Source organism: Protopterus annectens, chromosome 8.part0, assembly GCF_019279795.1.
Source record: "Protopterus annectens isolate FY-2018-M chromosome 8.part0, PAN1.0, whole genome shotgun sequence".
NCBI classification, from domain to species: domain Eukaryota; kingdom Metazoa; phylum Chordata; order Ceratodontiformes; family Protopteridae; genus Protopterus; species Protopterus annectens.
In genome coordinates this window covers 422799414-422825389 of record NC_056741.1, presented here as the reverse complement: position 1 = coordinate 422825389, position 25976 = coordinate 422799414, and the positions used below count along the sequence as shown (strand labels likewise).

The 25976-nt window shown below is 34.6% G+C and overlaps 1 protein-coding gene across 1 annotated transcript in view; it reads left to right on the top strand.

Annotated features, from left to right (window-relative positions):
- Positions 1-25976, top strand: part of LOC122808243 — a 163554-nt gene that overhangs the window by 69580 nt on the left and 67998 nt on the right. The window contains exons 6-7 of the mRNA XM_044079206.1: positions 6842-7009; positions 18490-18630. Of these exons, the coding sequence (XP_043935141.1) occupies positions 6842-7009; positions 18490-18630 (309 nt within the window). The remainder of the gene's footprint in view (positions 1-6841; positions 7010-18489; positions 18631-25976) is intronic.

Genomic DNA, 25976 nt, shown 5'->3' with positions numbered 1-25976 from the left:
CATACAATTGCTGGAGGAATATCTACAAGAAAAAGGCTGAAGAGATGCATGAGTCAGATTATAAAATACGATTACAACTGCTCCTTACCCTCTTGCATGTGCGCATTTATCACTGTCAGTCTACATCACTGCCTTTTATACTTCTTTCCTACCTCATATTAGACGATGCACACCATTTTACCAGTCAGGACCTTTCTCCTAATACCTTTCAGCTGCCTTATATTAACAGTGATACTCCATTTTGTCAGGCAGGCCCTTTCTCTCATTTCCTTTTGGCTGCTTCATACTCAATCACAATTCTTACATATCTTATATAATTACACAAAGCTGTCCATCATTCAGTAGCAAATATTCCTTATTAAGAGGAATGCGCCTTATTTTGTAGTGAAGACACATTTGTCCTACCTAGTCAGTGGATGTAATAAGTGTCCATCATCCCTTTAGTACATGGCTTCTGCCGTCCCTGCCAAAGTCTCAGCTATCATATATTACAAATTGTATTCTGTACCATGTTTTCTCTGTAGTCATCACAGCTGACACAGCTATTACATTAGTTGGGGAAGGACAGTAACTTTCATTTTGTATCTCAGAAAGCCTATTTCATGGTTTTGCTTAACTTATGCCTCCACGGTTTTTGAATAAACTATATTAAAAAAAAAATGTACATTTTAAGTATATAGTAAGTACTGTTAGCAACACATTTGTCTTTGAGTACAGTCTTAGCCTTTGTCCCAATGAAGACTGTGTTGCAATTAATATAATCTCTGGAATATTAATTGCATATTAGTTTCCTTTTATATTGCAAAAATCAGTCACAGCTGAAAATAATTTCAGAAATGTCTGAATACATAGGTATATTCAAAAAAGTATATAGAGAAAATCCATATTACAGATGCAAGGAATGATAACATTCTCTGTCTATGCACATTTGACACATAGGGTACTCAGAAAAGATCTCTCCAGACCACATTTTGTATATTTGCCTTTACTTGACCTAGTCAAGGAGTAAACCTACATAGGATAAAATAAAAAAATTAAAATTATGCCAGAGAAAGGTCAATGCCCTTTCCCTACTGTTGGTATAACAGAATTAGAGGGTGTGAGGGAGGACAGGGACCGTGCCCCTCCTTTGCAAAAACATTGGTTTGGTTAAGTATTGTGAGTATATTTAGCATTTAGATATTTTCAGCTGTCCATATTAAGGAGTTTAGATATTTCTGTGTCAATATTTAAATGTTTAGATAATTAGAATTACACCATTCTATTTATGTGTGTATATATATATATATATATATATATATATATATATATATATATATATATATGGTGTTCATTCCATCTAAAGTTCATTACATCGAAAATTTTTTTAGGTGGGGGCTTTGCCACACCCCCTAACTATATATATATCAACTCCAGGGTCGCACAACATCGGGAAGGGGCAAATGCTTTTCAATGTAATGAACTTTCGATATATATATATATATATATATATATATATATATATATATATATATATATATATATATAAATAATCCATTTATGCTGTGTTGATGAGGTCACTAAATGGATGAAACATGCATATCTGCAGCTAGTGGAATTTGGCTAAATTATCTTTGAATGTACCCATAAAGACTTAAAAAGTTAAAATGCAAAAGTAATGAACATTCAGAAGCCATGTAGCTGAAACACTGTATGCCATTATGAGGACATTTGCATATATCCCATGGACCACCATTACAGGAGGTTTAAGGTATTATACAGTGGAAACTTTAGTTTGGCTGGGTTTTTCTTGCAGTTTCTACTGAAAGGTTTGTCTGCATGACTTTTTTACTCTTTGATTTTTATGTTTGGTGGGATATTTTGCAGGCTACTTAATGTGTATGGACATTAGGCTTGATTTGAAGCTTTGTGTTTTTAAAATATAGATAAACAATCCACTTATGCTCTGCTGATAAGGTCACTAAAAAGGTCAAAACATGTATTTCCACAACTAGTGGTGTTTGGCTTTACTGACCTGAATGCACCTCTAAAGACTTCAAAAGTAAAAGGTTGTGTGCATTCAAAAGTAATACAGCTGAAACATGTCCATAAAGGGTCATTTACATATATCCCATGGACCTCCATTATTAACACATCAATATAACTAATTTTCCAATTAGAAAAACTATAAGTGAATTTTAAAAACTTGGTGGTGCCATTAATGTAACCAATAAATTATTTTAATAAACCTTCATATCCATTCCATATAATAACGATTATCATCCAAAAATCTTAAATACGTTACTAAATTGTGACTGTATTGAGAAATAAAAACAAATTCTTGCTCCCAATACCACATAATAATATCCACATACAAGGGAACACAAGTAGCACCCATGGAGATGCCACTAACCTGCCTGAAGTACTCTGCTTCAAAAAACATAAAATTATCGTTTAATATAAATTCCATAAAATCATTAATCATACTGATATTCCTGTTTGCCAAGTCATTACTTTTAATTAAAAAATTCCTAAACCATGCTAATCCTATATCATGAGGAATGCAGGAAAGCAAATCACAAACATCAGTGGTTAACAAATACCAACTATTATTAAAAAACATGGATTTTATGCACCCCAGAAAATGCCATGGGTCCTTTAGAATGTATTTGTACAGAGATCTAAATCTATTTATTTTCATATCGATAAACACAGTCAAAGGGTGAATTTAGATCCACCACCTGCTACAATAGGGCAGAGGGGCAGATCATTAATACATTTATGAACATTGGGAATACCAATTATACTAGGTACTATTGAGTATTCAACTTTTAAAAATTATAACCATGATTATCAGTCACCACTTTCATCAATAAATTATGCAAATAAACATCTATTCTACTTAAGCTATATTAATCTCATTTTAGACACTCTGAGATGTTGCTGATCATTATTAAGTAATATTAGTAAGCAATAGTTTGCATAAGTACAACCCCCCTACTTTTTCAGGCTTCATTGCTCTTATCTCCCTATTGATTAAAAATTCTCTCATGAGATCCTGTTCGTTATAGGTTAAATTACTTTTCCACCTACTGAACGATGGATTCCCTGCATACATAATATTTCAAATAAACTAAGCAATGGATGTAGGGGGGGGGGTGCTTGCATATGTATACTTTTCCTAAACAGCCGGGGGCAACATACTCTTGAAGAAAAAGAGTTATTGCTGTCTGAAATTTTGACACTTAAATTTAACTCTGTCACTATAATTTTAAATCAAGGAGGACTTCCCCCAAGTCCATCTTTTCTGTAGGCACAAAAGTAAATCCTTTACTAAATAAAGAAAAATGTCTGTAGTCAATCTCCAAGTTATTATAATGAAATATCTTAAACCCCTTAAATGTCACTATATTTGCATTCATTTCAACAATAGGTACATGAGTTCCAAAAAGGGGTTCATTCTTACTAATCATATTAGTAGGACAGGATACTAATACCACCTCTACCCCTTGCCTTACCCCTCCCTTCTCTTGGGGAGTGACCCACATAATTCCCCAAGTCAGAACTTGCCCAGAAGTTCCTTTCTGAACTCTTTGAACTATCCTTTCTGATCTCCTCAAAGGGGAAGGTTGTAGGTCATCTCCTAAAATATCACCTTCATAATTTTCATCTTGCCCAATTTCATTACCCATGACCTGTGGTTTAGTAACGCTATAAACTGTGGGTAGTGGTTATACTGTCATAGTAGCATATTCCATTTCATCCATATTTCTTTTCTTAGACTTCCTGATTTTTAAATTATAAATCATTTTTAAATGTTAGAAAAAAATTCTATAGTACTTGGAGTTATACACTTCAAACAACAAATCTTTCATCTTCTTATCAATAGATTGTATTTCATCGTATAATTTTTCCATTTGCTGTTCATTGTCCTTTAGTACACAGGAATTTAGTCCAAACTATATAGAAAACTAACTTTTTCTAACAATTATTTACATTTTAACAGCTGTCATCCATTTAAACAAAAAAAAAATGGTGTCAAATGGTGTGGTTAGCTAGGAATGTTTCTGGCAATAGTGACCTGGAACATGAATTAAGGGTACTAAAGAATATATTGATTGACAAAGGCTATCTGGAACAAATTTTGGATAATATTTGCAATGAAATTATTAGAGGAAGAAATGTTAATTTTTTCCACTTCTATGTAAAGGTCTCCCTGAAAACAATAAGGAGAAAAAAGATAAGAAAATGATGGGAATTTGTTTGAAAATTATGATCAAAATATGTTGCTCAGATATGGTTTTGAGAGTAACATTGTAAAAAATTTTATCAAGAAGAACTGGAAACTGTTAGAGATTGACCCTGAGTTAAAGGAAAAGGTAGGTGATAAACTTTTATTTGAATTTAAGAGATACAATAATATAATAATAAATAATAAAGAAAATATCAGAAGAGGTAGACAGAGCCAAATAGAAGTCTGTGACAGTAGAAGGAATGGCAAAAGGAAGTGTGGAGCATGTAAGCAAACGCAATTATATTTATGAAGGGGAGGTTGTTGAGTTACCCAGTATAGATTACATTTTCCAATTTTATCAATTATTCAATTGTAAAACTGCAAGGGTGGTTTACTTAATATTTTGTGATTTTTTTTTGTTGCACTTTTTATATAGGAAAGACTGAATGTCCCTTTAATAAATGAATTTATGAACATTATGATGTTAACAAGAAATATATGAATGGGTTATATAGGCATCACATTAGTTGTCCAGGAAATAAAAAATACTTTTTTTTATATTAGAGCAAGTGGTAAAGAATCCAAGAGGTGGATCTTGGGAACATACATTGCAATATAGAGAATTGTTGTGGCAAGTGAGATTGATGCAAGTGAGAAGCTCGGGTTAAATGATGCTGTTTTCTTACATAGTCTGTTGAGTCTAGGGGCAGCAAAGTTATATTTTTTCTCTGTTAAATGTTTTTTAAAATACATGTTTTAAATGTTCTTTGACAAAGCATATAATTTTTAAATGTGCAGTTTTAATATATACTTTTTCAGACTGGTTCTAATTGTGCTGTTATTGGTGTCAGTACCTCCTTAAATGAATAGTTGACTCCTGTCAAATTAATTATGCAAATGTTTAGATGGTGATTGGTTTCTAAATAATAACTAAATGGTTTGATATAATATATAATGTTGACCAAGAGGAGATTTTTTAGTTCTGATGAAGTCCTGACAAAAGCAATTATAAACAGGTCAGAGTATAGGAACGCATCGAAAGTGCTTAACGTATTGATAAATAAACTTGTTTATGCAGTAGCACAAGTTCACTGCCTGCTCTTTTAGGTAAGTTAATTGTGGTTATACTTGTTAAAACTGACAAACAAAGTGGATGACATGCAGTACAGAGACAGAATCTGAGTGCTTGCAATACACTCAGTGGAAGTAAGAAAATGAAAAATTAAATGAATGCTTACATTATCAAATAAAAATAGAAATGGTACAGCTGAAAAAAATGAACAAAAGGAAGGAAAAGATTGCATGGATGACAGCAGGAAAAGAAGTGGTCTACATACATACATACATACATACATACATACATCATGGCATGGCATTACCAATAAAAGAAATTGTGTGGTGCATAAGAATCCACTTGAAAGCTATCAACGTATTTATACTTTCCAAATTGATGTTTGTGTCAAATCTCTTATTTCTGTTTTTACAAGGATTCCAAGCACAGACTGAATAATGGTTGGTAACAGGAAATAAGGAGATATCTACAACGTGATTAATTGCAGTATTCATTCTAGACGTGTTTAAAGATCTTGTTCCATAAGAAACTTATGGCCATATTTGTGTACATCCCCTTTTTTCTGCCTTTTTCTCCCTCCTTCATGTCAAGCATCCTACTTTCCTGTTAATATTACAGTGCATTCATTTCATCCCTATCTCTCTCTCTCTCCTCTCTCTGTCCTGATGTGTACAGTAACTAGCATTATGTGTCAGTGCTCATATAGCAGCCCATTTCCCTTACCCTCTTATGATTTAAATAACTTTGCATTATGCAGTCTCTGTCAGCTTCATGTCATCATAAACTAAATAGAGTACTCCAATGGAACTATTTTAATGACCAATACAGTGGGAAAATGACACTTCAATATTGACCTGGCAGTACACAATTTCTAATTATATCCCAGTTAAGTTTCTAGTCATATGATTTCACTGTAAGGCTGCTGCAAACATAGCTTGATAGTAAGTGCCTAAGGCACGCTGTCTGTTTTAATTGGTGGTATAAGTGTGTGAAGCACTGTTTGTTTAAAAGACTTGCTCAAGAACATAAAAATATATACTGGGGACTATGGGAATAAAGATTGCAGCTGCAGAATGACACAAATTACGAGCACTGAACATTACACTTTTGAGTCATACTGCAGAAATTAAGGAAATATTTGGTAGGAAGTATTTTCATTAATGTGGGTATCTGAACAAAGAGAACGGATCAGCTTTAAAAGCAAACCACAGAATAAGTACACAGTAAAAGACATTCTGTATGCATCTAGTTATAGATAGTCAGATCGATGAAAATCACAACATATGTTCTAATTTTAAGGGAGAGAATATACATAAAACAGAAGACATCTACAGGAAAATTTAAATGTATTTTCCATTATGAGAGAAATGTAATTCAACCTTTCTTTTCAAGGATAGTGGTTGTTGACAACTGTTAACAGAGGCTCATGCCATGAGTACACTGCAGTACCCCCAGATTTTATTCTTGTTTCATCCTAATTTTGAAAACATACTATAATTTCAGACCATTTTAATATGTGAATTGACTTGACTTTTCCACTGATTCTCATTGCACAGCTATCAAATGCCGCTGATGTGGTGAAGTTGGGCACATTGGTTTTAGGTGTGGATTCCCAAGTTCTACGAAATGTAAGTGGAAAGGAATACCTGACTGCAGCCCAGGGTGGATTGGATAAAACATCATGCATACTATCATCACTACAACGTGCTGCCATTGTCAACCAGGTAAGAAATTGACAGAGGCCAACTTTGGTTTAGTATTACATTGTTTTCACTACATGTTGATGGAAATAAACCAGTCAAAGCTTCAACTGGATGAAGCAAACTAGTAGAAACATCAAATGGATAAAATAAAATCAAGGAAAAGCATAGAAGCATTACCCTTCATCACACCCCTTACTTACATATTTTTATGTGTGTGTGTGTGTGTGTGTGTGTGTGTGTGTGTGTGTGTGTGTGTGTGTGTGTGTGTGTGTGTCTGTGTGTGTGTGTGTGTGTGTGTGTGTGTGTTTGTGTGTGTGTGTGTGTGTGTGTGTGTGTGTGTGTGTGTGTGTTTGTATGGGTCTACCTCTATTTACCAAAAAGCCAAAATACCACTGACCACAATGCCGAGACAAAAATCATAAAACATGGAATCACAAATCCGGTAAGTATTCACAGGCAAGTAAATACTTGCCCAAAACAACAGGAAATAACAGCACACCACCTAAAACCCACCTAGGTGGGGGGGGCTACACCCCCACACCTCCCCTACTTTATATACCAATTATGGGATCACACTACAGTGGCAAAACATCATAATCCCCCCACTGGACAAGTATTTACTTGCCCTGAATACTTAACTGGATTTGTGATTCCGTGTTTCGTGATTTTCATCTCGGCATTCTGGTCATTGGTATTTCGGCTTTTTGGTAAATTGAAGATTTTATATATATATATATATATATATATATATATATATATATATATATATATGTATATGTATATATATATATATATATATATATGTGTGTGTGTGTGTGTGTTTGCATATATATATATATATATATATATATATATATATATATATATTATTGCTGTAGTTACAAGACTACAGAATTAAAATTAAAAGCCACTAAACAAAAACATTGAATCAGTGCTAGTGTACAAATAGAAATTACAGCAGCAGCAATGAATCCCTGTGAAGAACTGATGAGTCAGATATCGAGGAAGTATAGTAGATGAAGCATTGTCTGGCTCATACTCGGCCAGCTCTAGACAACCTATTTCATTAACCATGGCTCACCAGGTTTTTTACTCTTGCTTTCAATTCACAAAGTTTTATTTATTCTGTATACCTTTTCTTTATATGTTTTATTTTTCACTTTTCATTGTGATAACTAGTTCTTGCAGTACACCTTGGACTTCTACTGCAAATGTGTGTTTTTCGAAGATGAACAATTCCAGTCAACAAAACAAATAAATATACAAATAAACAATTTGGTGGAAATTACCATTTGGGCACATTCATTGTTTTAAATTAGTTCTTTCTTTCTTTACTTAGTACTTTACCTTACTTTAGTAAATAATAGTAAAAGGGTAAAAGAAGTAATATAAGTAAAAGATGAATTTGTAATAGGTTATGGCTGAGTACAAAAAAAGTAAAGAAATAAAGATGCTATGAAGACAGGGGGGATGTATTTTACAAGGAAGTCAATTTCTGTATTAGAAGTTACCTACTGAAAAAGAGATGTGAAACAAAAACAATGTGAGGATTTATTACAGGAAGTAAAATATGAAAAGGATGATGTTTTTGTTGAAAACATTCATGATATTTTACAGGAAAGAGCTTTATTTAATATTCATTGTACTCTTATGAAAATTAACTAATATGAAAGGGTGTATGTTTCTAGCTGCTAAAGGAAAATAATTATTAGAGACTGTACCTAGTATATTCTCGGGATCTGGATTTAATCCTCAAAAGAGAAGTATTATATACATTAAGAAATAAAGGAGGTTTTGGAGTATTAATTCGTATTGTATTATGTAGACAGCTGTGTATGAAAAGAGAGTCTCTTAGTGAAGATATTTGTAACAAAATATGTGGAATTGGGGGGGTATGTTGGGATACAGAACAGAAAAGAATGGCTTTATCATCAGAAGATAAAGAGTTGGCAATACCACATTTACAATAATATATGGAGACATTCATTAATATTGATATATTATATTCAGAATAATAAATATAGCTCAAAATGGAAGATGATGCTTAAATAAGCATGAAATGTAAACAGATGCTAGGTTATTAGAGGCTAGTGGTAAAGAAACAATTAAGCAATATATATATATATATATATATATATATATATATATAATAACAGATGGGAAAACTGAAAAAAAGCAAGTATAGGCTGGGCAAAAAAATATCAGAAAGTAATAGCAGAAGTAATAAGGAGGGAAATCTGGAGGTTCCTTAACACAGTAACAAATCCAAGGAAGTTTAGAATATTTGCATGCAAATGCTTTTAGATATATATTTATACACCAGATAGACTACATAAAATGTTTCTGGGGGTAAGCTAAATGCGTTGGCAATGTTGGCAAGACAAGATAGGAGAATGGCAATATATTGTTTGGAATTTTAAACTGGGAAAATATCAATAGAATTTACAAGCATTAATTCAGACATTACTACTGGCATTTGACGGAAATATACTTTTATATGACTTGGATTAATCATCTGCAGGAACACTTGCGTATTGAAGTACTTCTAACTTTGCTATTGATATCCGCTAAAAAAGTCCTAACTAAAAGATGGATAACACCTCAAGAACCTATTCTCAAAGCAGTAATAATATCAATGAATGATATAAAATAAATAGAAATTAAATCTAATGCTGATAAGGTGAATAAGTTATACCAAAGAAAGTGGGTACTTTGGGATTTATCACAAGACCAAGAGTCATAAAAAGCAAGGGCAGTATGCTAGGACAGAGGGCATGCAAACTGAGACCAATGTTTAAGGACTTGAGATCTTTGCTAAAGAACCATAGTAATCAGGAGGGACAAGAAGGGTTATAATGTACTGATCAAACCCACATAGACCAGTATATACTGAGACAATTAAAAGCAACCTTCCTAAACCTCAAAGATCTCCTAGACATTCGTCCTACAAAAAGAATCCTCAGTAACCCCCAAAAGCACTTCACCAAAACAATATCCAACACAACACATACAGCCACACCCTCTGGAGTCTCAATTACAAAGCCCAAAAGGCAAGCCAACACTTTACCTGATATTTTATACAAATGTCTCCATCAGCAGACTGAATAAAAGGAAATCATGGTCAGTTGTCTATCAGGGGCTAGGATCCGCCAACTCATCCATGCACTCGGGTCATTAGAGTACAAATACCAGAATGACTTAGTCATGGTCCATGTATATATTAATGACCTGAGATATACCTCCCTGGACTATGTGAAGAGGAACATTATGGAATATTATGGAGTATGGAATATGAGTCTCTGGCTAGTACGTACATAGCACTGAGCAGCATTTGCCACAATATGAACAAAATAAGATTGACTTCAATAACTGGCTTTGTTTCTAGTGTTATTCCAAGAGGGTACAATATTTCTCTTAATGGGAAAATATGGCCAACAGACCACATTACTTTGCCAAGGATGGTCTGCACCTGTCCTGTCTGGAATTTTGAATACTGGCTAAAGGATTATCCTCCCCCATAGTGCCTTTTTTAGATAATTCCAAACTTTCAAGCCTTCAGACATAGCAAAACCAAGCCAAGGAAATCTAAAGGTGTTACTACTCATTGCCAGGAGCCTAAACAAAAACTCCACTCCCTCTAGGCTCTCATCATCCTGGACAATGTGCATATCTGTGCAGTTACTGAGACATGGTTTAAAGCCACAGAGAGCATCTCAGCAGTGCTGAGCTACAGTGCCTTCCACACATTCAGGCCAGATTCTGCACAGGCAGGGACCAAATGTTGAGATGACTTAATCCATATCAACAACAAACTCACCCAGCTATTGTAACTTGGAAAATAATTTGTAAATGTACATGTTCCTACTACTGAATTCCCATCTTCCATGCCAAATATTTTCATATATGTCTTCAGAAATCTAATTTCTTTTGTTATAAATTTCCTTCCACGGTCCCCAAATATAACCTCAAATCAAGTTCCAGTCCCCATCTATAAGTAATATTCCCTTCTGAAAGCGAATTATTTCTACCAAAATCTTCTTAGGCTTCATAATAGCAGTTTTACGTGGAATATAAATACATGCTGATGTAATCTTCCTCCCTTGTCAGTAACCCCTTACTACCATAAATCTACCATTACTATCTTTTTTACCCTCTTCTACTAGTATTGGTGCTCCTCTAGCAGTTACTATAATTGTTCACCCTTGTCTGTTGTCCATGATATTCTGCTGAATATCCATCCTGAAATATTTTCTTTATCAAATTCACATGCTCACTTCTTTCCATATGTATCTCCTGCAGCATTGCTATTTGCACTCTGTATTGCTTAGCATAATCCAATACTCATCATTTTGTCTATATGTGCGAGGCCATTCCTGTTCTAAACTAATATGTTTATTATAGCCATTATGATAAGAATTTATTATTTACACCTATTTTATCTGACAGCTTTCTTAAATGTCTATTTCCAGATTTTGTGTTACACCCACTAATGTTTGGCAGCTTTATCCTTTATATAGTTGTTTCTTGTCATCTTCATTTCAACCTATGTCATATTGTACAAGACCTTTTGTTGTAATGAAAACACACACACACACACACACACACAAAATACCACACCAAAACACTCCATAACCTACTAAATTAACACAAACACATAAAACTATATACACCTTCAAACAATAAAGATTAATCCTCCTTATAGGAAGAAATCAACAGCTGCACCCACAGGTATTAACTAACCTAAAATTAAGGTTATCTATGCTAATGCACGTTATAGTCTGTGTTCCTACTTACACTAATAGCTATCTATTCTTGTCTTATCTTTATTCCACTCCCAGATTTATAAAACAGCTTATATGCTTTCAGAAAATGTTACCTTTTAGCCTTAAGAAAAAGTGCACTGGCTATCTTTAAATAAAACTAAATTATACATTGTTATAGTAAATGTATTAATGTATTTATTTAACAGAAAAGGTGCTATCTCATATTTACTTATTGTAATTTCAAACTTTATTTTTTAATGAATTGCTTGTCCTTGTATCTTTAACTGTATGATTCTAGCAATAAACAATGTCCAGACCTCTCCATGTATTGCTTTCAGCATTACTGAGCATATTTCTGTGGAAACATAAGAACAGAATGTACTTCTAAACTAACAGTTAGCATTTACAGTTATATGCTAAAGGAAAATTATTAATTTCATCAAAGTCTCCCATTTAAAAAAAATGCACTCACTTAAATAAAAAACTTGTCATTGGATTAAACCATGGGCATTAATCTATACACCTATGCAAAAGTAAAAGAAAACATTTCAACTCTACATATAGTAAAATCAGTGCACTTTTATATCCCATCCCTCTCCCTAACAGCACAAGATTACAGCATATTAACAGATATGTCTTTTTGTCCAGTCTTTCTTCTCTTTTTACACTGTAATGCCTAAATTTCTTAAAATTGAAAAGTAGTATCTTTATCACATACAGCAATCAGTGAAACACTTTACTATATAACATGCAATTTATATCATGAAATGTTTTGTACAAATACTGTTAAGGACAAAAATGGTTTTACTTGCAGTTATTTTTTTTTGGGGGGGGTGGTTCTCTTTTTTTTTCTTTTTAGTGTCCAACCAAACATTAATAACATGAAGTATGGTATATGCATGTCAGTCCCACTACTAGTTTAACAAAGTGAAAAAAAAATCCAATCCTTCTCGGCCTCTTCTTCTTGTAAAGTCATATTTCAAATATGTGATTGACTTTTTTAGTCTCCTTTGTATTCACTAATTTCAGTACTCACGATTCTTATGATCAACTCCTGTGCTTTTTTCTGTCTCTCAAGCATTTTCCTTTGGAACGTTGAAAAAAAGTTTCCTGGCAGTATGTCTTTATGAACTTTATCAGAAGAAGGAAAAGCAGAGTCCCTTTCTATTTGATGGCTCACTTTTTGTTGAAAAAACTTTTGTTATTTCCTCCTTAGCCTGTTCTGCATCAAAACTAATGTTGATCCTCCAGGAAAAATATTATGAAGACAACTTGAATCTCACACCTGACGCTCAACATTCCCTGATTGCTAGGATAAATCTGCTTCTCATCTGCCCAGTGTACATTTAATAAGTATTTTCCACAAACACTCTATTGTCTCCAGTTTTTAATATTGTGTCCTTCTGTCACAGTTTTGTCAGGATCATCTCTTTTTTTCTGGTATTATTGCATCTTTACTAAAACAGGTTTTGATTGCTTTCTCACTGCAGGTTTGATGCATACTCATGATGTGCCATTTAAATTAAGAAATCCTGCTTTGGAATACCAGTCAATTTACTTCTTTATTATTTTCATAAATTTTATACACTCTGTTCCTTCCATTTTCTCTGTACAACAGAAAATCTCAGTTTTTGTCTGCATGCTCTGCCCTCTAAATCTGCTTGAGCATTCTCATAGTCAGCCAGCCTTTTATTAATTTAAGCCTCTGATTTTTGCAGTTTTATGAGTTCATCTAAATAGCTGTTTATAGCTTCTTACATTTCTCCAGCCTTTTGTTATTTGAGTTAATATACTCCTTCAATGTTTCATTTAGTTTAATCACCTCTGAGCACACTTGACTTAACATTTTCCTCTAATTTACTGGAAGCAATTCTTGTACCAAAGCTGAAGCTTGAACTGATTTTTGCTGAACAGCTAAGGGATTTTTCCCAGTCAGTATTTTTGCTTCACCTTTTTTACTTGATTTTCTTTCAGGCTCTCTAAGTTTCTTCTTTGCTGGCATCTAGGCAGTATACTTACTAGCCGGTAACTGAATTGTACCAAAACATGCAGAATTACTGGCCCTTATCTATCAGTTTCTTTTTTCACATTAAGAGAGCTGAAATAAAGCTGTTGGTCAGTGTTTAGCCATCTTGGAAAGCCTGTTCCACTGCTTTCTTGACTATAGGCAGCATTTCCTGGTTCACACTTCATGTGGTCCATCTCCCTGTATGTAAGATAACTTTATCGGTATCTAACCCTCATTTCATGCACAAAATCATCAGCAGTTACTCAAAGCCATTAATCTGAACCATTATATAAACCATCTTTACTCAAAAGATTATTCTGATGCTCCCCAGTGGCTTGTTAGGGATCCTAAACCAGGGGCACTCATCTTACAGTACCATATCACAATTTATTTTAATGTCCTTATCCATCCACAGAGTTCTTTGGGCAAGATACAGAAAGTGTGGCCTTTCCTCCACATAGGTAGCATGAATGTTGTAATTGTCACAAAAATGTGATCTTTCATTTGGGATTACCTGATTTGAAGGGATATTTCAGAGTTACTCAGTTAACACTTACATAGCACAAGCAGAAAGTTATAATTCAAAGTAGAATGGACATAGTAAAAGCTCAAGAAATATGGAGAGACTGGGATTTTTGATGCAGATCTTTAAGGAGAATAACAATAGCAATACAGAATTTTATAGTCATAAAATAGCAGAAAGTATGTTAAGCCAATACAGGAATGGAGAAAGGAGACTTTGCTGATAAGGATGACAGTAATTAGGGGTACAAAGAATAGGTAAGGGTGGCTCTGCAAAGGAGCATATAATTAGAGGGCTAAAGAATATAGAATGGGAAGGGGCCAAAAATACATTTAGATTGCAGGCTAGAGACTGTCTTCCCTATCAGGGATTGTGTATAGATAAAGTGAAAGGAATGGGGAATCCTAAGTGAAAGGCTAGTGCTGGTAGAGTTTGTAGTTGAATCTAGAACAAAAGCTGCTGTTAAAATGGGGATAATTAGCACACCATATAAAATATTGCATGATAACTATAGGAATCAATCAGAGGAGATTAGAAAGGATTGAGAAGAGACTGGATAAGCAATTCACAAAGTAACAATGGAAGGATATATGTAAGGCTCCCAAATATGCAACAAAGTCTAGAAAGCTTAGGATTTTTGTTTGGAAGTATTTGCATAGGCATTTTATACCCCTGGCAGACTCCCCAAAATTATTCTCAATAGACTGCAAATTTTGAAGGTTTGATCTGGAAAAAAAAGGTAATTGGGAACATATTTGTTGGAAATGTAAAGCTGGCAGATTTTAAAAAAACTGTCTGCAAACTACTCTTTCAGAAATACTTGGGAAGCAAATTGGTGTAGCTACGGAAATAATTTATTGGGCTGTGATACAGGATCTTAATTGCCTAGACATAGTAAGGCCTTGCTGAGTTTAATTCTGATGGCTGCCAAAAATAAATAAATAAATAAATAAAAAATGGAAATCAATGTCTAAACCAACAGTACTAGAAGTAGTAACTATAGTAACAGAGATAAAAAAAACTGAAAGTGGAATCTTTAAAAAAGAAAAGGAGCAAATTACACAGAAAATGGGAGTTGTGGAACAATCCATGAAGAATAATGTTTTGAAGGAGGAATGGGGATTAAGAGAAGGCAGGAACAGAATGAGCTATGTAAAGTTCAATTGACAATGACTGTATAGTAGGTTATACGTGATATATAATATCTGCAACTGAAAATATGTCACTATGGTTTGTTTATATGTATACAGATAATGGATAAAGAAATTCCCCAAGAACACAAATTACCTCCACAGATCAAAGTAAAAAGCAAAAAGTCTTAAGAAAATATCTCCAGGAGGCAGGCTATAGTATATCCAACTCACTTCAATTTCAGTTCTCAGTTCCAACTTCAAAAATACATCAGCAAAGGCAAAGGCAAAGGCAAGGATAACTCCACTTCAGTAAAACCAGCACTGCTTTATTCAGACAACACAAGCGCTTTCATTACTGCTTCTTCAGGCGCTTGTCTTGTCTGAATAAAGCAGTGCTGGTTTTACTGAAGTGGCGTTATCCTTGCCTTTGCCTTTGCCTTTGCTGATGTATTTTTGAAGTTGGAACTGAGAACTGAAATTGAAGTGAGTTGGATATACTATACAGATGTCTGATTGCCTATGTCATAAGTGATAATTCAATAAAGATTTTTTTGTTTAAAAAGGTTATCTTTCTTCTCCACCACTATCCCAAACCACTACTACCCACATAGGTAGATTGCTATAGTATGGCACCTTATCTGAGACCTGTCTACCTAGGAAAATTAATCTGCTTATTGTATAACTCTGAGATCAGTGATGCATATAATCCCTGCAGAACAAATCACAGACCAAGCGAGAGTCATAAATAAACTCTGTACCATATAACAATAATCCTTATTACAGCTGAATATATGAAAACAGCAAATGGTTTAGATTAGGTAACTAGCAAAACATGTACTTTACAGCTGCATGATACAAGAACATGTTCAAAGTAGTCATTGCATAATGCCATCAATTAATTGCTCGGCTAAAAAATAATATGGCACTGAATCAAACCACTTTACAGCCACATACTGGACAAAGAAAATAATAGTTTGTGTTGGGAATTGCGTACTGATCTTATTTCAAGAGGCCACAATGAACTGCATAACAAAGCAATGCTTAGGATTTGTAAACTGTAGGTTAAAAAAAAAACTTCAATCTAAATGCCCAGGGATGAAGCACTTATGCATCTGTCAGAGTGACAAATTTATTGGCACACACCAACACTGCCAGTGATAGTCTGCTTTTAGTGTCTCAGTTATTTCATTATTCACCAGAAGGGTTTCACAGATGGTATAACAGATATGTAGGAAATAAATTTGTAAGTCACTGCAAAGAGTCCCTGACATCTTTACTGAGGATTCTCAAGCTTGATAGTATTACTCTCTATTCTAAACGAATGGCACTATGATCTCCTAAGATAGACTAAGGTGCTGTAATCTAATCAGTTGTGCATACTCCTGGGCAAGAATGTGCTTTCCAGAAAAACAAGATCACATCAGTATGTCTGCCCCTATAAGTAAATTCAAGATTATAAAAAAAATCAGTAATAAGTAATTATTGTACTGCCGGGTTTGGATTTTGTGTACCTCCGTGGCAAGATAAAACATATTTACATTTTCATTTTCAGCCCATAGTTGTACATTGATTTATCAGTCCAGAAATCTTCACTGAAATTATTTTCTGACATATGGTCTCGTCTGCATAAACCCCATATTTGTTGCTTGAACCAACATTCCTGAGCTTGCACATGGGCAAGACAGCACAAAATAGGGTGAAAGTTAGAAAAATCTAAAAAAACTCTCATTTGTCTCCACTGAATAAAAGACTGAAATTTTAATTCATGTTTTTACTTTGTGGAATTTTTTTAGCTTTATCCTGGGGCAAAAAGAGAAACACAGAGTCATGGTTTGTCTTTAAAGCTAGATTCAAATGTTGGTGAAATTTTCCCTTAGCAGAAACTCAGTCAGGGTACTAGACAAACTCCGTCAGTTTCTGCGAAGAGTAATATGATTTACAATATCCATGCTACCATCCTCAGAGTGCTTAAAAGTGTATAGAGAAACTCAGAATTGCAAAGGAAGACTGATAGAGCTAATTTCAAAAGCATTTCACATACTGGTAGAGTAAAGAAATACTGCTGACTTTTTGTATTGATATCAAATAAGTGCAGTTGGGATGAACAGCCAACAGTGTCTATGGATATTACACCCTTTTTCTGTTATCTATAAAGTTTGAATGGCGAGTTTTAGTTCCATACATCAAAATGGTATAATAACCAGAATATCAGTTTTGGAAATCATATGAAAGGAGATACATTGCTATGCTATCAGTTCGGGATCAAATTCCAAAAAGAGTTTCTCATAGTGTAAGTCTGCCCTGATTTCAAAAGACTTGCTGTCAGTATAAGTGACTTACTTCAGTGTAAGGCCAATATATAAACAGACTTACATCAGGGGCTAGATTCCAAAAGATCTGCTTTCAGTGTAAATGTACAGAGATCATGTCTTTTGGAATTAGGTCCCAGGTGTCCATAAAATGTCCCATGCACTCACTGCTATAGCTATCACTTTCCTTTGTTTGTAATAATGGCCGTATAACACATACAAGCTGAAGTTACAAAGAAACCACTTTCATAAACTATATCTAACCTAAGAAAATGCAACCCCATACAGACATGTAGACTTCTTAGACCATTTTGAGATGAAGGCGTAAAGTACAGATTAGGTTCTCATTCAGAGGCTAGATTTTGTAGGTAAACATAAAATATTTGGTCTTATAGTTAATACACTGGCCAGATATTATACTTTTGCCATGAAAATGAGCCCCTCAGTCGCTGTACCGAGTTCACATGGCAAAAGATGTGTTTGTCTTAGTGATTAAAATAGACATTAAAATATCAGTATTTTAAAATGAAGTTATTCTCCACCTGAAATTTACATTTTCTTTAGAAGTCTAATCAAGTACTCTTCTGGAACCATTTCCCTATGAACTCTGATGTTCAGACTATAGGCTGAAAGGAACATAAGAATGTGTGTATGTGTGTGTGTGTGTGTGTGTGTGTGTGTAAAAAAGAGACACACAGAGAAATCCCCATGGATGAAATAACATATCACACTTGTTTTCTTTTGTTTTTTGTTTTTTTAATCCAGATATTGCAAGATGTGAACTCAACTATGGTGGTCAAGTCCCTGTCTGCATGCCTACTCAACAGACTGCCACTAGATACATTACAGTCTGCTTCTAACATAACACTTGAAATGATTGAGAGCAAAAACTGGACTAAAGCACAGGTAAAAATATCATATGCATAAATTATGTATGAAACACTGAATTTATAAAATAATATATCACATTCTTATTTTCAAAGGGCTCTTCCCCTTCTGTAACTTCCATAAGAGTCACAAGAAGAGGCTTGCCTATCCCAATCTCTGTGGCTTTAAATAATGACATGATTTTTTGTAAAAGAAATAATTGCTGTGTCCGTGTGTGTGTGTGTGTGTGTGTGTGTGTGTGTGTGTGTGTGTGTGTGTGTGTGTGTGTGTGCGTGTGTGTGTGTGTGTGTTTGTGTGTGTGTGCATGCATACATGCATGTGTGCATCTATAAACATAAACATATATAAATATATATATATATATATATATATATATATATATATATATATATATATATATATATATATATATATATATTTATTTATTTATTTATTTATTTTAACAAGATATGAGAAGGTAAAAAAATTAATATAATACCTTTATATTATGAAGCGTTTTTTTATAATGGAGTAACTATTTATTTAAGGCATAGTTATATAAGACATAGTTTGGCACCATTTTAGATTTAAATGAAGGGGTGTTTACTAGTGATGTCAGCACTGAAGAAGTTCATGTCATGAACAAAATCTGGTCTGCTTGCTGCTTTGGTGTAGTCATATAAAAAACAATACTGTTGAATACTACAGTGATGTGGTATGGTGCTGTGTACACATTGATTGGATAGATAGATAGATAGATAGATAGATAGATAGATAGATAGATAGATAGATAGATAGATAGATAGATAGATAGATACATAGATAGATAGATAGATAGATAGATAGATAGATATTTAAATTTGTTTAGCCAGGTAGCATTTGAAATTTTACATAGGCAGACTTAACTGTGATATTACATGTACAGTTTCACACTGAAACAATTAAACAAATCAAAATATGTCTATCTGCATTTTACGATTTAAGAATTGAAAACAGCAATGCTTTGTTAATTATATAAGGTGTACTGAGTAAGAAAAAAAAAACAACAGTGTCTGTGTGTGTGTGTGTGTGTGTGTGTGTGTGTGTGTGTGTGTGTGCGCACACATATATATACATACACACTTATGGGTTATTGTAGAAATATTCCTGAAAAATACAGAAATATGTCAATTTTGAGTGAAGGGGTTTAATAGAAGAGTGGGAAAATTTTAGCAGCTGAAACTATCGTGTGGGGTGCAGGGAAGTGCTAGAAATTACAGAAGGATTTGTGAATCATTACAAAGCAAAGGGTAATAAGAGAGGTATAGAGTGAAGCAAGAGTAAAGAGAAAACGGAGCAGAAGAAAGTGTGAGAACTGACATAGAGCATCAGGAGGTTATGTTTAGGAAAGGATTACATCAGTGGTTGGTTTGAGAAAAAAAATAATGATTGCATTTGATGTTTTGGAGATTTAGTGGACTTAAGATAGGTAGTGGTTTGTTAACTTGTTTAAAATGTTTTTTAAGGCAGCTCTAAATTCAAAGAAATTGTTTCTCTTCTTGATTGTTGTAAGTAAGGATTCACAAAGTTTTGATGCAAGTATGAAAATTCTATGATTGCTTTGGATACGTTTGTTGCAGGTAGTGCATAAGAAAGGAGCACAGGAAAGAATGAACCTAAGATGGTAGTAATTTTATTGAATGAGCATATGTCTAGAAAGGAAAGAAGTTACAACTCTTTCATTTGAGTAGTTCATAAAGAAATAAGGCTAGCAACGGGTCACTTTTTTTTGTAAAGGCACCCATTCGACTTCACCCAAAGCTGAACAGTTGTGTTCTGTGCTTGGTGTGTGTTACATATTCACAGTTTCTACATGAGGTTATTTGTAAAGAGAACAAATTATCTTCAGAGGTGTCAGGAAGTAGTGGGAGACCATATTACAGAATTTAGAGAAGTGTTCTTTTACAGTGTTAATTCTTTTTTCTAGGGACAGAAAGTGGCTTTTTTTAACCCAAGGGAAGAGCTTTGTTGATTTGGGCTTTTGTCTTGTCTAAATGGAAGTAAAATCGAAGTCTCTGGTCAAGCCAGATATAGACATAATCTGAAGATTTTGATTGTTTCAAGTAGGTGGTTGTTTTTGGTTACAATATGCCAGTTGTCTGGGAGAGATTTTAATTTTTGTGAGGCACATAAAATTATATATTTTACTATGTTTTATATGTTTTACTATTTAATTTTAGACTAATTTTCAAGCCATAGTAGTTGGAGGGGGTAGTTTTCATGCTGTTTTATGACCTTCAAAAAATCATAGGTTATACAATGCAACTGGGCCATGCAGCCATTCACACCTTAAAAGTACCCACCCTTAGAACTTACCTCCTTTTTCAAAGTGCAGTAAGGCAGTCATATTGGTGATGAATTTATGAATACCCATCCAATTGTGTAATTCGTGTCATATCGCTTCTCTGGAGAGAAAGTTTATTCTAGACAAAACTGTCTCTCAATCATGATTTGTTTACTTACTTAAACAGGTTCAGATAATCTGGCTGGAGCTGGATAATGGTCAAATAGGGCAGTAGGCAGGGTAATGGATCAGGGCTACCCCACAGCAGTCCCCCTGGCAGCACTCCCCCAGCCATTCCTGTGCCCCATTATTTGGCTATTTCTCCCCAGCTACCATAAACATTGTTCAAACCTGTCAGTGTGCATACTATTTCATTCTTTACTTCTACAATGATTAGAGATATTTAAAACTTTTATTTAAAATTTTATAGCACAAAGACTGATAGCCATTTGCTAAACAAAACAACACAGTCTAATAATGAAAACAGACTTAGCATGAGCAGTCTTGAAACTCACATTCATTCAAACAACACTGAAATCCACATTCAAAGAAAATGCATCTGGCCAATAGTGGATTAAGTTTACCTTTGGGCTGTTTTCAAACCATAGGCCTCTTGCACACATTTTTCGGACCATGCTTACATGCATGCATTCTTTAAAGCATCATTCTGATTGTATTAAATTACATTCCTTGTATAATATAGCAAAAAAATTGTAGACCAGCACCCGGAAGGCAAAATGCTTTCATCAGTGGTTAAACAGTAGTAACATAGCAGATGCTGTTATTTATAATCTATCCAACAACGCAGTCCTGACATCACTTCCTGTAACAGAGATAATGAGAGTAAAAGTATAAAGATATATATGAATGGCATTCCTAATGTCCCCTAAATGTTCGGACATACGGATTCTGAATTGTCTGGAGGTTTGCCCTATATAAAAAGCTTGGCATGAGCATGTGGCCAAATATATTACCCAATCTGTGCCACAATTAGCAAAACAATTGATATTGTACAGTTGTCCAGTATTTTTACTGGTAAAAATTTTTTCTTGAAGATGTATTGGCAAAAAGAACAGTGACAACAGGGGTAACATCCAACCAGTTTCTCCCCTGATAATGTAGTTTGTTGAGATTGAGTGTCATAATGTGTGATTTTTTTCTAGTGGGAGAAACAGGATCCAAGGGTTTTGCCTTTCCGATAAGAAAAAAGGCATCTATCCCCTAACCAGTCATACAACCGTGTGTTGGTTTTGAGTATGTTCCAATGTTGATTAATTACATCCCTGAATTGTGCCGTATTCCTGCCAAAAGTAGTAACCAATCTAAGTTTATCCTGGTTAGAATTACTAATTTTAGGTTTATATGTCAAGAGATTGTCCCTAGGTGTTTTTTTACTCCATTGTATCCAAAATCACAGTTCATGAGAATCAAGAGAATATGTTCATCACAGGAGGATCTTGCTCATTGCCAAAATGACCTCTCCAATAGATTTTTGCAGAGGGGTTATGACACACAAAATATGATTTCAGCCTTACAATGCAGTAAAAAAAAACCTCCAGACAATTCAGAATCTGTATGTCCGAACATTTAGGGGACATTAGGAATGCCATTCATATATATCGTTATACTTTTACTCTCATTATCTCTGTTACAGGAAGTGATGTCAGGACTGCGTTGTTAGATAGATTATAAATAACAGCGTCTGCTATGTTACTACTGTTTAAGCACTGATGAAAGCATTTTGCTGAAACCGGTCTGGTTCTTAATAAACTTCATTGCTCTTGCCTTCCGGGTGCTGGTCTACAATTTTTTTGCTTTACCATGTTCGCTTGTTCCGTGCATCACCCTAACTTGCTAGCCTGGATTCTCTGAATGACTTGTATAATATAGCACTACTTGTTAGAATACATTTTAAATTTTGTAGGTTTGAACATTTTTCCAGTAAGCAATGGAATAAAATGTTGTTGTTGTTGTTTGTCTTTCGGCTTTTCCCTGTTAGGGGTGGCCACAGCGGAACTCCGGTCCGCTAATGATTGGCAGTTGTTTTTTATGGTGTGGAGTTGCCAGCCGACACCCAATCTTCAAGGAAGACACACCCATTCTGAAGTGATAATGACAAAACTACCGATTACAGAATTTTTCAACCACAAAAGGTCACTTAAGTGTCTGTCATTACAATCCACCATGATCAGATAATATACGCAATCTCTGTGGAAGTAAAAGTCATCTAAATAATTCCACATTAATAAGATCTATAACTAATGAAGAGGTTGTTGCTGGCAAGCAACTTTACATTTCCATGTCTCATGTACAAATTCAGTTCTTGCTGCCCTTGAAGAATAAACTGCTTGTGTTACATTTAAAAAAATAAGATGTTAATATTGCAGTAGGGAATGGCTGTCAAACTAGCACCAGGTTCATAACTACTAGGCATCTTATCCAAAGGAGGATAAACTCAGGATTGCAGCACCCTCATCCCCCTTAAAGGGCACTGCAATATTAGCACTCCATCTACATAGTGTGACAGTAAAAACCACAGCCTTCTGCACCAAAGCCAAGTATGCTACCTGTTATACTACTAATATTGCTTTCAAATTTTGCTTTCAATATTGCTTTTCAAATGTTATAGCACAAACACTGATGATGGCCATTCACTAAATTTAACAGTTAACACATTGAAACAGACCATTATTTTTGGCTTTGTCCAGATTTTTGTGCTAAATGGTTGAGATCTGTATGCTGGTTACATCAGCTGCATTCATTGTTTGGGTGGGCTAGGCTTACACTGGCTTCAGTCTCCCTGACTTCAGTCAGTCCTGCTGCTGGATGGTCATCAGATCTCACACTCTGCATGCACTATTTGATGTTATGAAACGCAATGCTCTCCTAAACGTTTCTGGCGCTTGCTGTTTTCATCTTATAGAAGTTTCCCATGAGGTCCTAAAGCCTTCCAGTTTAACAGATGTTTTTTGATTTTTTTATTTACAAACAGATGTCTTCAGACTCATAAACAATTATATTTTGAAGCCCCCCCCCCCCACCAACATGGGCCCTAGGCAACTGCCTAGGTTACCTACTGTTGCATCTGGCTCTTGCTCTGGATCTAGTGTGAGCAGTACTGTTTGATTTGTGGAGACATAACAGGTCTTAGATGACTGTGAGATCTCAAATATCCCAGAAAGCATGGCACAAATCACCCTTAAATAGTCTGTTGGATAGTAAAGACAGGAACAAGGCCTCTTGATAGATCAGGCTGCTTAGTGTCATGATCCTTTTTGGAAGGACCCTTTAGAATCTGTCTAACAGTTTGATATGTTTAGTTAGATACATCCCAAAGGGGGCATTGCGCTGTATGATGGGCATATCAGTGCAGGCTATAGAGGGATCAGGACTTCTTTAGACCAAGAGGACATACCTTTTGAGATAAGCTGTGTCAGACAGAATGATTTCTTGACTACTGTTGCAATGTGAAGGTCAAAGGAATGGGAGCTATCTAATCATGTGCCACTGTGTCTCACAACATCTTTGTTTTGGAGTGGCTATTTTCTGTGCTACAAGCTGTGTAGAGGGTGTGCTTGCAAAGTGCAACAATGATTTATTTTTTAGCATTTAATTTTAGTAAATTTTTGTGCACCAGCTATTAACATGTGTAAGTTCACATTGTAGCTTCTGCATATCAGAAGTGGATTCAAGTTTAACACTCACTTTACAACTGCTGGCAAACTTAGTTAACAAGACTTCTGATTTTTGATTTTGAGATCAGAAAAGTTTATGCTGTATAGCAAAGATCCCAGCAGGAAACCATCTAGTAAACTAATTGTTGCTTTCATGCTCCCAGAGGATATGCATACCATCTTGATAGTGTAGGTTCTGCCCCTCAGCTAATTTGCTATCCATCTGACTATATACGGATCAGTTTTGAGTAGATTTATCTTGCTGAGAAATTGGACATGTTGTATAGTATTAAATGCTTTGGCAAGGTCAAGGTGTGCTGTATGGACAGCGTGACCACTGACCACAGCTTGCCTTACCCCCTGAAAAAAATACCAGATTCATTAGGCAGGAGCTACTCTTAACAAAGCCAAACTGCTAGGGGTCAAGTCTCATAAGATTTTTATATTGTAGTTTATTAGGGCTGTTATGACCCATTCCAAGGCCTTGCACATAAGGCTCATCAGGCTGATGGCTCTGTAATTCTCAGAGTCTGTGTTGGGATCTCTCTACCAGTTTGATATGTTAAGTTAGATACATCTCAAAGGCAGCATTGCACTCCATAATGGACCTATCAGTACAGGATATGGAGGTGTCAAACAGAACTGCACACACACTAGAGCCAGAGCCAGATCCAGCGGTAGGTGACTGTGAAGAGACATTACAACTGCTTCACACCAAACCAGTGGACAAAGCCAGTGGGCCAGCTCATGTTGAATACTTTTAGGAGTGGGTTCACAAGGCTAGTTTGTTCTTTCCCTTTTCATTTAGTTTTGGTAGGAACTGCATAACTACTATCTTCTCTACATAGTTTCCCCGTAACTTTTTTTACTATTTTACATTTCAAAAACACATGTTCAGTAGTTTTTTTCATCTTGACAATGTAAACATATTATATTACTTTTCTTTTTATGTGACATATTTTCTTTTATTAGTAATTTATCTATAATAAGTCTCCACAAAAAATCTTGACATTCTACTTTCATATTCACCATTTGCTTCTTATTTAATCGCTTAAATTCTTTTAATCTGTAAGATTTTCCCATGCTTTTATATAGCAATGTTTTATCATTACGTTTTTATACCATACTTTTCTTTCTTTTTCTATTTCATCAATTTTTATTTTCCACAAATATAGTTTGTCTTTGTAATATTTTATTTCTTCATTTCTACATTCTTGTTCTTTTTTATTCTTTTTTACCAGCCAACAGTTATCATACTTACATCTATACAGTTTTGCTACTAATCTCTCATCTTTTCATTTATCAGCTTTAACATTTAGTACAAATTTAATGAAGCAACCCAACTAATTTGATTATCTTTAAACCACCTTCCTCTTTATGTATGTACT